The sequence below is a fragment of the Centroberyx affinis genome, unplaced genomic scaffold (genome assembly GCF_046629955.1).
Source record: "Centroberyx affinis isolate AG114_WGS23_722 - 3 ecotype Tasmania unplaced genomic scaffold, CSIRO-AGI_Caff_v1 ptg001765l_1, whole genome shotgun sequence".
NCBI lineage: Eukaryota > Metazoa > Chordata > Actinopteri > Beryciformes > Berycidae > Centroberyx > Centroberyx affinis.
The window spans coordinates 294272-308063 of NW_027280162.1; the positions used below are offsets into that span (position 1 = coordinate 294272).

The 13792-nt window shown below is 41.9% G+C and overlaps 1 protein-coding gene across 1 annotated transcript; it reads left to right on the forward strand.

The window, feature by feature from the left end:
- The first annotated feature begins 5119 nt into the window (after window positions 1–5119).
- On the forward strand, window positions 5120–13501 carry LOC139652124 (solute carrier family 2, facilitated glucose transporter member 1). Its single transcript, XM_071529087.1, has 10 exons — window positions 5120–5134; window positions 5855–5953; window positions 7212–7372; window positions 8361–8601; window positions 9514–9676; window positions 10095–10279; window positions 11017–11118; window positions 11948–12049; window positions 12698–12901; window positions 13322–13501. The coding sequence occupies exons 1-10, from the start codon at window positions 5120–5122 to the stop codon at window positions 13499–13501; spliced, it is 1452 nt and encodes a 483-aa protein (XP_071385188.1).
- Window positions 13502–13792: the final 291 nt, after the last annotated feature.

The window sequence follows — 13792 nt, forward strand, 5'->3', positions numbered from 1 at the left end:
TGTGTGTATGAGATATTCTGATGTGGTGATGAGACTTCAAAGGTGTGGATGTTGTGGATCCATGATGGGAGGTTGGGGCCGTCGCGGTGAGGTCGCTGGTGATGGCGGCGGTGGTGGGAGAGGAGCGGCGGGAGGGAGGGAGGGAGGGAGGGAAGAGGGTTGTAGCGCAGATGAAATTGGAGCCAAGAGGCAGCTGCAGTACATCTGTCTTGCACTGACACATGTGGCATTTGACTTCCAGTGTGAAGTTCAAAAGAGTTTTATAATGATGCAGCTGCTTAGGGATGTATGTGCGTGCGTGTGTGTGTGTGTGTGTGAGAGAGTGTGTGTTTTCTCCTTTGTTGAAGGGTGGGAGGGTTGCCAGAGGGGTTTCATAGGTGGATAGGTGAGGAGTGGAATTTTGGAGAGTGACGTGTGGGCAGTACAGGTGCTGCATGATGTTATTTTGGGATGTTTATAACGGTATGTTCTCTAATATTCTGACAGTGGTCACATTAACTTAGTGCCGTTTTTGCCCTAATCACTTTTACCCAATTTGCAGATAATTTGGTGATACTTTTAACCGATATAATTTCCAAAAGCCTATGTTTATCCATTTTGGAAAAAATGGATAAACATAGGCTACTGTCATTCAGTATCTCTAAAGGTAGAAGATCCAGTCTGTAAATTGTTTGAATTACATGCTATACTTATATAAGTGTCATATTTTGTTTTTTGTGCCATCAATTACTTTATCTTTATCTCATTTTGGGATGAAACTGTCTCCAGCAAATTGGAAATCAGTGAATATAGACTGCAGATTCAGTTTCAGATGGGCATTTTGGAATCAATTATTATGATGATATGACTAAAGTGTTCTTCATCCCTAACAGTCAACTTGATTCAGATGGAGAGTTATGGAATATCTGTTCATATCGGAGATAGTTTGTTAGAGCCAAAAACAATGAACTTTTACTGCACAACTCCTGTCTGTTTTAGTGGGTATGAGTATTTTTGTCTAGTTCTTCCCCCCTTTGTGGGCATTGAAACACTTAGAAATAGATCAAACACCATTAGAGGTAATTAGAGAGGGCCATTAGGTTGTGTGATAGCTAAACATTGGCGGAGAGGGGGGGTGAGGGGGGGCGGTCAGGGTGAGGGGGCATACAGAGAGTCTGCACTGTTCACCATTTGTGCCTGATGCCCTCTGCGCCTGCAGCAGCACCTGCTCAGCAGCCTGAGCACAGGGTCAGGGTTCGCCTGCCAGGAGGCCAGGGCTCGGGGTCAAAGGTCATGTTCCAGACAAGCGTATCCACACGCTGATTGAGAACTCAGCTGGAGGAACACAGGCACATAGCTTGCAGGTGGACGACGCATTTTACCCCCTATCGCTAACTATTTTTTTTTTGTGCTCATACTTGCTCTGCTGTGCTGGAGAACATCAGACCAGCCTACAGGTCTGTGTTAAAGATACGCCTGTAACAGCGGTTTTGTGGGTGGATTTCCACGGCAAATAAAAAGCAATAGAGAGTGGAACTGAGCATCGGGCAGCCGTTTGGCAAGAACTGCCAGTAATAAATCCCATAAAAGTTCACTTTCACTGAATATCTTATTGCTAATTTCAGTCGTAAAAAAGATTCTTCTCTCATTTACTTTGGACTACACAGAGTCTTTTTTATTGTAGGTGGTTTAACATATAGATGATAACTGCACAGTACATTCAGTTCTATAAACTCTGTAAGGGAATAAATAAAAAATAAGACAACATGAAAGATTTCATTCTAAATAATGAGATTCCAACATTTGAAAAATATTACATCTGCTCTTACAAAGTGATTGCTGGCATGAAATTAAAACGCACCAGTTAGTTGTTGTTTTTTTTTACTCAAAATAGAAATATATCATTTTGGAAAGGAACCATGCAAATAACTTACGCAGTTAATAAGAAAAGTCTGAAATGTGAAACACTTGGTGAATAAATAGTGCTGTATAAAATATGCAGTTTTGGATGAGGATCTTTTGTTTTGTGTCTCCAACTCTACTTGGTATTTCCCACCTGGCTCAGTGCAGCGCAGCAGGTTTTCCCGAGGAACCTGGACATCAGGTATTAGGGTTAGGGTTAGATTAGGGTTAGGGCTTTTCAGCACCATCAAGCCCCAGAGGACACTAAGGGGCACTTAATACTTATAGGTGCATATTTCACTTAATTTTTATTGTTGGGAATTTTTCACCCACGAGTGATGTGGTTTGTGCTGAGGAATGTTTCCTTCATGGTTAAGGCATTTTTCCTCCCCCCTTTTTATTTGTTTGGATCATAATAGAGGCAGTGAAAACCAATTACCCCCCATTTGGATTTGCTTATTGGAAGAGGGGTGTGTGTGTGTGTGTGTGTGTCTGTGTGTCTGTGTGTGTGGACTGTGGTTGAGGGGGTGGAGGGTTGACTCTGATGTCCCATTGAATCAATCTACCTTATCATGATTTCATTTTGCAGAGTCAGTTATAAACTGCAGCTCACACACACATGCACACACGCACACACACAGACAAAGGCATATACAAATACACAAACATGCATGCCCAAACACACACTCTGAGAGACAGACAGACAAGAACATGCAAACGCAACTGTAACAGATAGGAATGGAAAGGAATGGAAAGGGCACACACACACACACACACACACAGACACACACACACACTTCATCCTGGTACTGTCAATTAAATCCTCGTGGCTCTAAATTGTCACACTACTGTGTGATGGGCGTTGCCTTTCAAGACAAACCTTGCAGGCTCCATTTCTCGGCCTCAATGAGCAAATCTTGACCCATGCAGCGTTTCATCAGATCATTCCAATATGGTGTTGTTGACAACTTCTGCTGATCGTTCTCACATTGCTTTCTCTCTTAAAGTAGAAACATTATCGTTAAATTATGGAAGGAAGCTTTTCCATTACTGTAATGCAGACCAGGCAGGCCAGATGGGAATTTATTTTCCTTCATTTAATTTGCATGGGGTTGTTCCTTACTGTAATGAACAGGCCCAAGAAGAAAGCCTTATCTCACTGGACAGTGTTAACACTCTTGGTCATAACAACCTACAGCGTAATTCACTGCAAGTTACTCTTATTAGTACAGCAATTATCAGAAGGAATGAGCAGCCAATAGTTCTTTATTATGTGTCAACAGGAGCAGAATTACTTACTGGAGACACTGCAAAGCATGCTGGGAACTCTCATAAGGATTTAGCATAACAAAAAAGGTGCTGACGTTAAAATAATCACTTTGGACTTGAGAAGACTGTAGAAATGATTTTCACTGTAATAGTATAGATGTTTTACCTGCATTGCTCAACAGAGATTTGCAGTATGTGACTACAAAATGGGTTTTCAATGTTGCCCTTTCTCTACTTTCACGTATTTGATTATAGAGTTACTATGGCATATGGGTCAAAGTTGAAATACGCATTTTGCTGTTGTTGGGTTTATGGAACTCTTTCAAAATACATTGGATAATATCAAAAATGCATTGTCATCAAGCTAAAAACAAGGCTGTTTTTCTTAGTTCCTGAAGAGTCGACATTTTAGAGATACAAGGTTTTCACCTGACAATGATGATTTGTTTTTCTGCTCCCACTAGTGTCTTCTGTTCATTATTGCATTCCAGCTAACATTACCAGAGGACTTAGCCTAAGTTACCCATTACTCCACACACATAAATTCATACAATTGGCTGTGTTATTCCCAAAATGGCTACTCAAAGCTCCTGCAAGGGAGTGTGGTGTCTCTGCACTGACCTGAGGACAGGTTTGCTGTTTCCATGATGGTTCATTTTAGGATTGGGCGCAGGTAAACTGATCCTCAGTCAGAACTCAGGATGTCGACCTGCTGGTCCAGAGGAGGAGAGGAGGCCCACGGCTGCCATTCTGTCAGGACCGCCACAAATTCACCAGCTGGGTGTGACTTCATCACTCCACTCATGGGTCCAGTGTGTGTGTGTGTGTGTGCGTGTGTGTCTGTACAGTATTTTTTTTTAAATGTGTGTCTATGAATGTGTGTGTGTGTGATGGTGGTGTGTACATGGGCACTCAGGAGGATCTAGACAGACATACTTTAAACTCATGGATGAAGACAGGATCAGCTTACGGCACTCAGAGGAAGAGTGGTGAGAACTTCAATATAGAAATATATAAATACAGAAAACAGTCTGTAAAGGTGTTGCCATTTGTCAACTAAGGACCTTAGTTAACTACTATCCTTCAAGATAGAATTTGTGTCAGTGCTATGAGTCATTTTGTTATCAGTGATTTTATAAGAGTACAGTATGTGTCACGCCATTCAAATGGAGAATTTCTAATTTTGGAGAAAATCTCTTGAGCAAAACCCACCTTTTTATTTAATCACATTTTTGAGTTGATGTAAATGTTTATGATATGAATTAACTGTATCTTATTGTGTCAAACGTGCAATTTCTGTTTATATTGGTGGTTGTTTGTTCGCCTCACACTAATCACTGACTGGATTTATCCACCTTTTTATTTTCTACATTGCTGGAGAAGACGTGTGCAGTCTTTACTCCACAGCACAGGTAAGTTGGCATGCTAGGTGTCATATATACTGTATGTATAGCATGTATATTGTTTGTCTGATTGATTGCACTGATGAGCATGTTTTACAGCCTCCTTTATTAAAATTAATTGTGTGACCTGAAGCATAGACATTTCCTCTGTGCCTATATATTTAGGTAACTGTGTTTACAATTTAGATTTTAATGCAGTTGGGAAGCAGTATTGTAAAATTATAGTTGAAAATGAACACTAATGGAAAAAAATCCTCATTTATTTATAACCAATATTACAAAAATCTATATTTGTCCATAACATACAGCAAGTCTATGACATCTTTTTTATACTGTGTGTGAAATTTGTTATGGAAAAGCTCATAGCAGTGCTACATCATTCCACTGACCGCTGGCTATTGTCTTCAGTGTCACGTGTATCTTTTTAAACTGTTATTTATTTGGTGACTTCCTGCACTAGTAGACATTAACTCTGTGCTCATTTGAGCTTTTTACAGCAGAGGAAATTAGAAGACAATAAATGCACCTACATCTTGAGGGAGTGATACCCCATCTCACCCAGACAAATGGCGTCCAAGGAGGTTTGTTTGTTTTACCCCTTTTGCTGAAAAGGAACACTGCATGACAGAAACAGCTCTAACACTGACTTGTGGTAATTTGAATGCCGCACGTCTTGCGGATGTGTGAAAATACTGTGGTTCGTGCCATCCTTGACCTCTACAAGCGGTCATGAGGATTGCTGATGTTGGGAGAGGTCAAAGGTCACATACTGTAGTGTCCCTGAGTCTGAGATCACTGGCTGTGCTGTGAGATCAGACTTCTGTGTCTGTATATCTATGATTTGTATTGTCAGCGTTAGAGGTAACATGTTAAGTACTGAGATTATGTGGTAACTAGTAACTTAATGTGTTACAATAATGTTTTCACCCGTTATTAGTTATTTTTTCAAATTAAAATGTAGTTACTGTTATTTTTCCTTCATATTGTTTAATTTTTTTTAATGCAAATTTATAAAACAGTAGAAAAAATGAAAATCATGCAGCATCTCTTGCAGACTACATGCTTCTAATTGGTAAAACAGAATCTAATTCTGCTTGATATAAATGAGATTATCGTACCGTTTTAAAAACAGCAATAGTCTTGTATTGCATTGGCTGTCAACACACAGCTTAAGCCATGTTTATGCCATGCTTACTCCTTTTATTACTCTTAACTTTTTATGTAACTACTTTTTAAGGGAAGTTACAAGATAAAGTAATAATTACTTTTTAAAGTATTTTCCCCAACACTGTCTGCTGCAGAGCCATCTGACAGCCACGCTCCTGACCTCCATACTGGCAGCAGTGCTCGGCTCCCTGCAGATTGGATACCACACCGGCAACGTGAACGCTCCAGCCAAGGTGAGCAGGACAGAGAGGAGCTCAGGGGGTTTGACTGATACAGGTTTATGATGGTCAATACTTATAATACTGATATTTTAATGTCAAAGCTGCTGTTAGATGATATTCAATAACGATAACTTACAAAACACATAATTGAACAACTTCCTTCACATTGGCAGATGACACCCTCTGGCCCATATCCCTTATTTTATAAAAGGCCAATATTGGCCCAGTAATCAGACTAACCCTGGCTGAGAGGTCTGGCTGACAGTTGGTGCTAACCTCCAAACATCTCACAGCTTCTATAAAACATTGAATAAACTTAACAATCCAGTGCAACTTTGCGGCTCAGGTCCAGGTCTGGTTCCTGGGCAGCAGGGGTTTGGACTGCTCATTATTTGCACACAGGTAGCTATCACAATGGAAGCCTGTTGACTTAGGGAGAGTGTGTGTGCGTGTGGACTTTTGCAACTGAGGCAACTCTCTACATTCAGCCTTTAAAGGAAAATTGCAGGCTCAGATACTCTTACACTATTATGTTAAGTGTATTCCAGGAGTTATTTTGTGATGTTGTGACCATTTTGGTGCACATACCTTCCCTCAACCTGCCTCATCTACTTCTACTTCACGTAGTGATTTCCTACATTTCCCAGAATGCCTTTCAACAACTCCCAGAGAACGTGCATGAACATGCCTGAGCATTTCAGCTGTGGGTTTTACATGTAGGTGGCGAGAGGTAGCAATAGCGAGAGGTTTTCTAGTGGAGAAACGGTGTCAGGCTGCATTGCTTTCTGGTCTAATGAAGCTACCGACAGTTTCCATGATGGATTTCTCCCTGTATGATTGCTGAACGTTGGTGCAAAATAGTGAGTCTAGAAAGAAGGCCTTGCCCTTTGATTCTGAGGGACTGACACCAAAACCTGACGTTTACTGTTGAAGTTTTAGATGAAAAATCTTCTATTGTCAAACTCCATTGTAGCCGCTGGAAACGCTTGGCCAGTTATCCATCCATGTTATCCAGTTATCCAAATGCTAAGTACATCTCCAAAAGCTGTTTTTTAAGTATTAAAGTGGTTCAGGGTGATTTTTTGCCTTTAACGATTTAAAGAAGTCTGGGTAAGAAGCTGTAAGCCATTTCAATCAGAATCTTTACTTGATTTGTCAGACAGCAGGTCCACTCCCTGCTATATTTATACCCTGTTTAGTGACACAGACCTGGTTTTGAAGACTGGGCAGCTGATTAAAAGAGATGTTTGATCCCCCCTCTGTTGTCTAGATCATCGAGCAGTTCTTCAACACCACCTGGAGAGCCAGACACAACCAGTCGATGCCAGACCACAGCCTGACTCTGCTGTGGTCGCTCTCTGTCAGCATTAAGGACTTCGGAGCCCTGCTGGGGTCGCTGGGGGTCAAATGTCTGGCAGACTCTTACGGCAGGTAGAAACCACAAACACACACCAAACACACACCAAACACACACCAAACACACACCAAACACACACCAACCGGAATATTCACATATTTGGAATGAAGCAGCATGTGAGTCTCCACTTCAGACTGGAGCCAGGTTCTGCTCTGTAGGTCAGCAGCACTGTGAGGACAACAGGAGCAGGAAGAGTCTTTGCTGCTGACTCTGTTTCAAAAGCCAGAGAGAGGCTTGTTCTATTCTATTCTATTCTATTCTATTCTATTCTATATTAATACCATTCTGTTCTGTTCTATTCTTTCTTAATGCTATATGAGAATTTCCTCTCAAGGACAATAAACTACCTACTATTCTATTCTATTCTATTCTATTGCATCCTTATTTCTATTCCTTATTTTTATTGTATTGTACTGTATTCTGTTCTATTCTAACGTTATATGTCTAGTTTGTTTTATACCATTCTGTTGTGTTCTTATTTCTATTCTATTCTATTCTATTCTACTCTATTCTATTCTATTCTGTTGTATCCTTGTATTCTGCTCCTCTCCTCTCCTCTCCTCTCCTCTCCTCTCCTCTCCTCTCCTCTCCTCTCCCCTCCCCTCCTGTCCTCTCCTCCACTCCCCTCTCCTCCTCTCTCCTCTCTTCTCCTCTCCTCTCGTCTCCTCTCCTCTCCTCCTCTCTCCTCCTCCTCCCCTCCCCTCTCCTCTCCTCCTCTCTCCTCTCCTGTCCTCTCCTGTCCTCTCCTGTCCTCTCCTCCTCCTCCCCTCCCCTCTCCTCTCCTGTCCTCTCCTCTCCTCTCCTCTCCTCTCCTCTCCTCCTCTCTCCTCCTCCTCCCCTCCCCTCTCCTCTCCTCCTCTCTCCTCTCCTGTCCTCTCCTGTCCTCTCCTCCTCCTCCCCTACCCTCTCCTCTCCTGTCCTCTCCTCTCCTCTCCTCTCCTCTCCTCTCCTCTCCTCCTCTCTCCTCTCCTCTCCTCTCCTCTCCTCCTCCTCCTCTCTCAGGCGTAACTCCATCCTGATAGTGAACTGTCTGTCTGTGGTCGGAGCCTGTCTGATGTTCGCCTCCAAGGCCAGCGAGTCGTTCGAGGTTCTGATCGTGGGCCGGTTGGTGTTCGGTCTGTTCTGTGGTCTGGTGATGAGCCTCAATCCGCTCTACATCCAGGAAGTGTCGCCCACCGACCTGAGAGGAGCCTTCGCTACGCTCAACCAGGTGTCCTTCGCCTCCGGCATCCTGGTGGGAATGGTGAGGATGGGGTGTAATCCTTTCATTTTTACTGAAAAAGTTAAGACTGGTTTATTTGAAGAAAACAACTGAGATATACTAGAGCTAACAATGAGAAACTCCAGTGAAAAGAAAGTAAACCAACGCGTTTCAACCCTATGACTTTAGGGTCGAAATGCACTGGTTCTAAGCTTTGCACTGCAAAAAAGTCATTTAGTCTATTATTAAGTCCTTGAAAAAAATCTGTCAAGGGGGTTCGATAAATTGTTTCCAATGCAAAGAATGCAAGAATTTTGTAGAATCAAGTGTCATTTTCTTGATAGTAGTGCAGTGATCTGCCTTATTCTGACTTGTTTCAACATACTGACACTCATTTCTAGAACATTCCTGAAACAAGTGGAGTTATAAAAATTGAAAAAAAGATATGAAACTAAACGACTTGTTAGGATGGACATTTTTTGCAGTGTGACAACAAAGGCCTTTTAGATTCAAACATTTAAGTCTCTTCCCTCCTTATTGGACTTGGACATTGTATTACAGCTCAAGATTTTACTCTCTTCTCACTGGAGGTTCTCATTGTAAGTGCTAGTATCCTGTTTCCAATGAGCCCCTGTCAACCTAAGGACTTTACTTTTTCTTAATCCAGAAGAGTTGCTTTTCTCTGCCTGACTGATGTTTTTGTATTGGTCCCCGAGGAGGAAGCTCATCTTCACACCAGCCAATTACAAAACAATGGAAATCATACTTCGTCTTTGTCTCAATTTACCTTCTCTGGTGTCTGGTGACAGTTCAACAACTCAATACTAAACCAAATATTATGGGTCCCTGGTCAGATATGTGTGTCTATTTGGGAGACTGTGACATGAAGAAATTTGACAACGCCTGTGCTAGAAATGATGTGAAACTGTACATTTCTTCCCTTGTTTACTGCAGGTGGTGGGCCTGGAGACAGTTCTGGGCACAGAGCATTACTGGGCCATGATGCTGTCCCTGTCCCTCATCCCGGCCCTGGTTCAGTACCTGGTCCTGCCTTTCTGCCCCGAGAGCCCTCGCTACCTGCTCATCAACCGGGGCAAAGAGAGCGAGGCAGAGGCTGGTGGGTCCAACTGACTGTGGCATTCATAAAAATGCATCTTTGAATGGCCAGATAATTTACATTTTAGTTGTTCAGCTGGAGCTCTCTCTTGCTACAGTACAATAAGTTTTATTTTGTGTATCATCAGCATAACAAGCTGCCAATAATATGGAGGGCAATGGTCAAAACAATAGTGTGCCAGCAGTATAATGAGTAGAAAAACACTCAGCAAATATTGATGTACAGTACATCAATTATAGAGAAGAAATCCATCATAGATATAAGCAGAAGACACTTTTTTTCCCTGCTTATGGATTTATGACTAACCTCCAGATATCAAAACATGGAAATGCTTTTTGAGGTACTCCAGTGTTCTGCTCAGTGGATGCACTATATTGCAGTATAGCTCCATTTTAAGAGATGCTATTTGAATCCCCAGCCCTGCTGAGACTGAGAGGCAGTCCGGACAAGGTGTTGACTGAGCTGCAGGAGATGAAGGAAGAGGCGGCTCACACCCAGACCGGCGTCACCATCCACGAGTTCTTCAAGAAGCGCAGCTACAGGCAGCCCATCATTATCGTCCTCATCGTCAACTTGGGCAGCCAGCTGTCCGGATTCAATGCGGTCAGTCATGTGATTTGGTAGTGACACATGAAAGAGTAAAACCAGTATCAAAGTCCGGCCTGAAAAAGATCCATTCAGGATTAAAATCTTGCTCCACTGAACAGTTGCACTATATTTTCTTTGTTTTTTAATTTAAAACAAAACACCATAAAAAAAACTAATTTGGTAGTGGTGGTTTAATTTATTGGGGGAATATTTATAGCGACAGTCTCACTGTGATTCAGTCATTAGGGAATACTTGGCTTGCCACAATTATTTCCCTTTCCACCCTGTTTTAACGCTAGCAAGGCCAATGGATTTTGGGGGTCTAAGAAGAGGCCAACAAGCTGTCAGCTGAAGCGTTTAAATAGTTATAACTGCTATTTCCTTGTGTGATTTTGAAAATATAACAGCGCTGGTTTGCACAGAAAGTGGGTCATTTTGAAAGCTGAGATATTGCAATTCTAAAATTAAAAACTGACCATAGCTTTTCATGGCAAAGACTGTCTCAGAAGTGTGGCTCGCAAATTCTTGGATGGTGCTGCTCGCTGTCTGATGAATATTCACTTGCAGGATGTGGTATTTATTCAATGAATTATTCAGGCTCTTTCTCCTGAAGCTCAGCACTTCTCCTCCCTGCGGGACAGATTCTGGGGCAGTGTGTCAGGATGTTGCCTCCGATCCTAAAAACACAGTAGGATATGGAAGGCCCAGTAACCCACTAAGCTAAAAAAGAAAACCTATTCTCTCTCTTCCAGATCATCAATTATTCCACCAGAATGTTCCAGGCCAGGTTTGACGAGGCCAAGTACCTGACTCTGGGTGTCGGGGCTGTCAATGTGACCTTCACTTTGGTGGCAGTGAGTACTGACTCTACTGGTAGCCCTTTACATTACAGCTCCCTCACTTCCGTATATGTGGAGTAATAATAGACAGGGCCGTTTCTACCTTTTTGGGAGCGCTATGCAAAATTTTGTTTGCCTCAATCTGACTATCCAGTCATATTGTAACTTTCATTCAGTTCAGTGATCAAAAACGTCAGCATACATGAGAATCTGATGATATGTTTATAAGGCAAAGTGCTCTCTATTTCCCTATCCATTGCAATAACATTGTCTCAATAATAATGGCTAAAGAAAAGCAGCTCTTGGATCTGTCTAGCCTACAATAAATGGAATTTATCTTAGCTGTTGTGAGCTTACAATGTATGTGTTTTGGATCAAGACATGAGGGTGCTTGGTCACCAATGGTTACCAAGAGTGGCAATTTTAATTTCGAGGAAGGAAGAAAAAAAACAAACGACAAAAAACAAACAAACAAACACAAAAATGGTGGCACAACTGGAAGGAAGGAGAAAAACTGAGAACTGGTTTGTCAATTGGCAATGCTTTTTTAATCTAAAGGTGTTGCCAAATTTAACAATCTGATAGTAACTATTAAAATGCATAAGTGATGTTGCTAACATAACCAGCTATGTCATATTTTGTTGGTTTTGCTACTGAGTAACTACCCTGAAATAGCGGGTAAAGGGAGCTGTAATCTAAAACGTTACCTCTGTTTCCTTATGAATGGTTTAGCAGCTTGAACCACACCACAGGATAGTGTTGCATTTTTGTTTCAAAGAGAGACCATTATTCACACTGGGAAGAAATGTGAGCAGAGTCACTTGTGTTGTTTTTTCCTCTGCAGTTCTTCCTGATGGAAAGGGCAGGAAGGAGGAGATTGCTCCTGACTGGTTTCATATCCATCGCAGTGTGCAACTTACTCATGACCATTGTGGATTCTGTCCTGGTAAGATCATTTCAGTCAGTGTTATTGTTATTTTCACTCACACATGAAAGGTTTTGTTCCGAAATGAGATATCCACCGTTTGAAAAACCTGACGCCTACTAAAATGATTGACAGGATATCGTCTTTTTAAAGAATAATCAGTAAACCGTTGACTAAAGTATAAAGGTACTCTAAGAAGAGTAAAAAAGTAAAAAGCCTTTATTATTTATTGGCTAATGCATAGCATACACATGTTAAAAATGTTTAAAAAGCAAAGAAAACAAGCAACAAAAAAGCTTTTAAAACATTTTTAACATGTGTATGCATTAGCTAATAAATAATAAAGGCTTTTTACTTTTTGTGTGGGAAGAGTGCCTTGGACACATATTTTCTGCCGGAACATGACCCTATCACCCAAGCTTCAATGAGCACCTCTCCATACTACACTGAAACCAAAGATAAGAAGTGTTCATATGCACAGCAGTTGGGAGATTGATTTAAATAACAAAAGAATGCCATGTGGATTACAATTCTCATCCCATTTTCCCCTGTCATCTTTTTACAGCATGGTAGCTATATTACAAAAACCCCTCCACCAACTCACAATGACTGGCCGATAACCAACCTGCAAAGTATAACTGTGTTTTGTGTCGCCTTCCCACTGTGCAGCACCTGGTCCCGGAGCTGCGCAGCCTCCAGGTGCTGGTGGTTTTCTGCCTGATTTCAGCCTATGAGCTGGGCCCGGGTCCCATCTCCTGGTTCATTGCCGCTGAGCTGTTTGACCAGCCTGGCCGGCCCATCGCCATGGCCTTCACCAGCATGCTCAACTGGGGAGGGAAGTTTGTACTGGCACTCCTCTTTCCTCCATTACTGGTGGGTTTATGCTGTTGGCCTGCACGCTGCATGACAGAGCTAGACTTGGGGGAAACTTCAGGGGTGGATTTCTTATTTGCTTTTGCCAATTCCTTTGCGCCTTAGAGACGTGGCTGTTAAATACTGGCTGTAAATCTGTTCAATCTGTTAAATATATATGCATCTGCAATAAAATAGACATAAATCTGTTACATGTTAAATATATATAAATCCATTGCTAAATCCTTTAAAATCAGGTTGAAATAATAGAAATTAATTTAACAGCTAACCTGGGAAACATCTGTTTGTTATATTGATGCAGAGAAGGGGCAAAACTTAAACGAAGACAGAGGAACCAAATCAATCAACATGGTGGATAAAAGGTTATCCTATATGTTGCTGTGTGCACTCACTGCTCCTCTGTCTGTCTCTCCCACACAGAAAGTATGCGGCGCCTACATCTACCTCCTCTTCATGACCGTGGCTCTCCTCGCCTTCACCTTCACCTGGATACGCCTTCCTGAGACCAGAGGCCGCACCTTCGATGACATTGCGGAGGAGTTCAGAGGAGCGGAGGGCATTCCCTTGCACAATAAGACTGGATTCAACACCTTCACCTGACCGAAACTCCGCCTTGAACCTGGTTATGGCCGTACTGTTAGCACCATCATGTGCAGCAGGCCAAAGGACATACTGTACATTCAGCAATGAGTCAAAGTGCAGACTGTATGTGTCTTAAAAAGGGCGAGAGAGCCTCACTTTATTTTATTTTTCAGAATTGCTTGATATTGTATGTTTTGAGGCATTTTGTGACTCTTTTGTGTTTTCATTTTGTAAATAGATTTAGCCTTCTGTACTGGACAAACTGCTGGGTGCGTTTACATGCACACTACTCTTGTTACTATGAATTAA

What these genes read in the sequence shown, in the direction of transcription:
- LOC139652124 (XM_071529087.1), top strand. An exon ending in CCATTGTGGATTCTGTCCTG is followed by an intron (nt 12,050 to 12,697) that starts GTAAGATCATTT and finishes CCCACTGTGCAG; the next exon opens with CACCTGGTCCCGGAGCTGCG. An exon ending in TCCTCTTTCCTCCATTACTG is followed by an intron (nt 12,902 to 13,321) that starts GTGGGTTTATGC and finishes TCTCCCACACAG; the next exon opens with AAAGTATGCGGCGCCTACAT.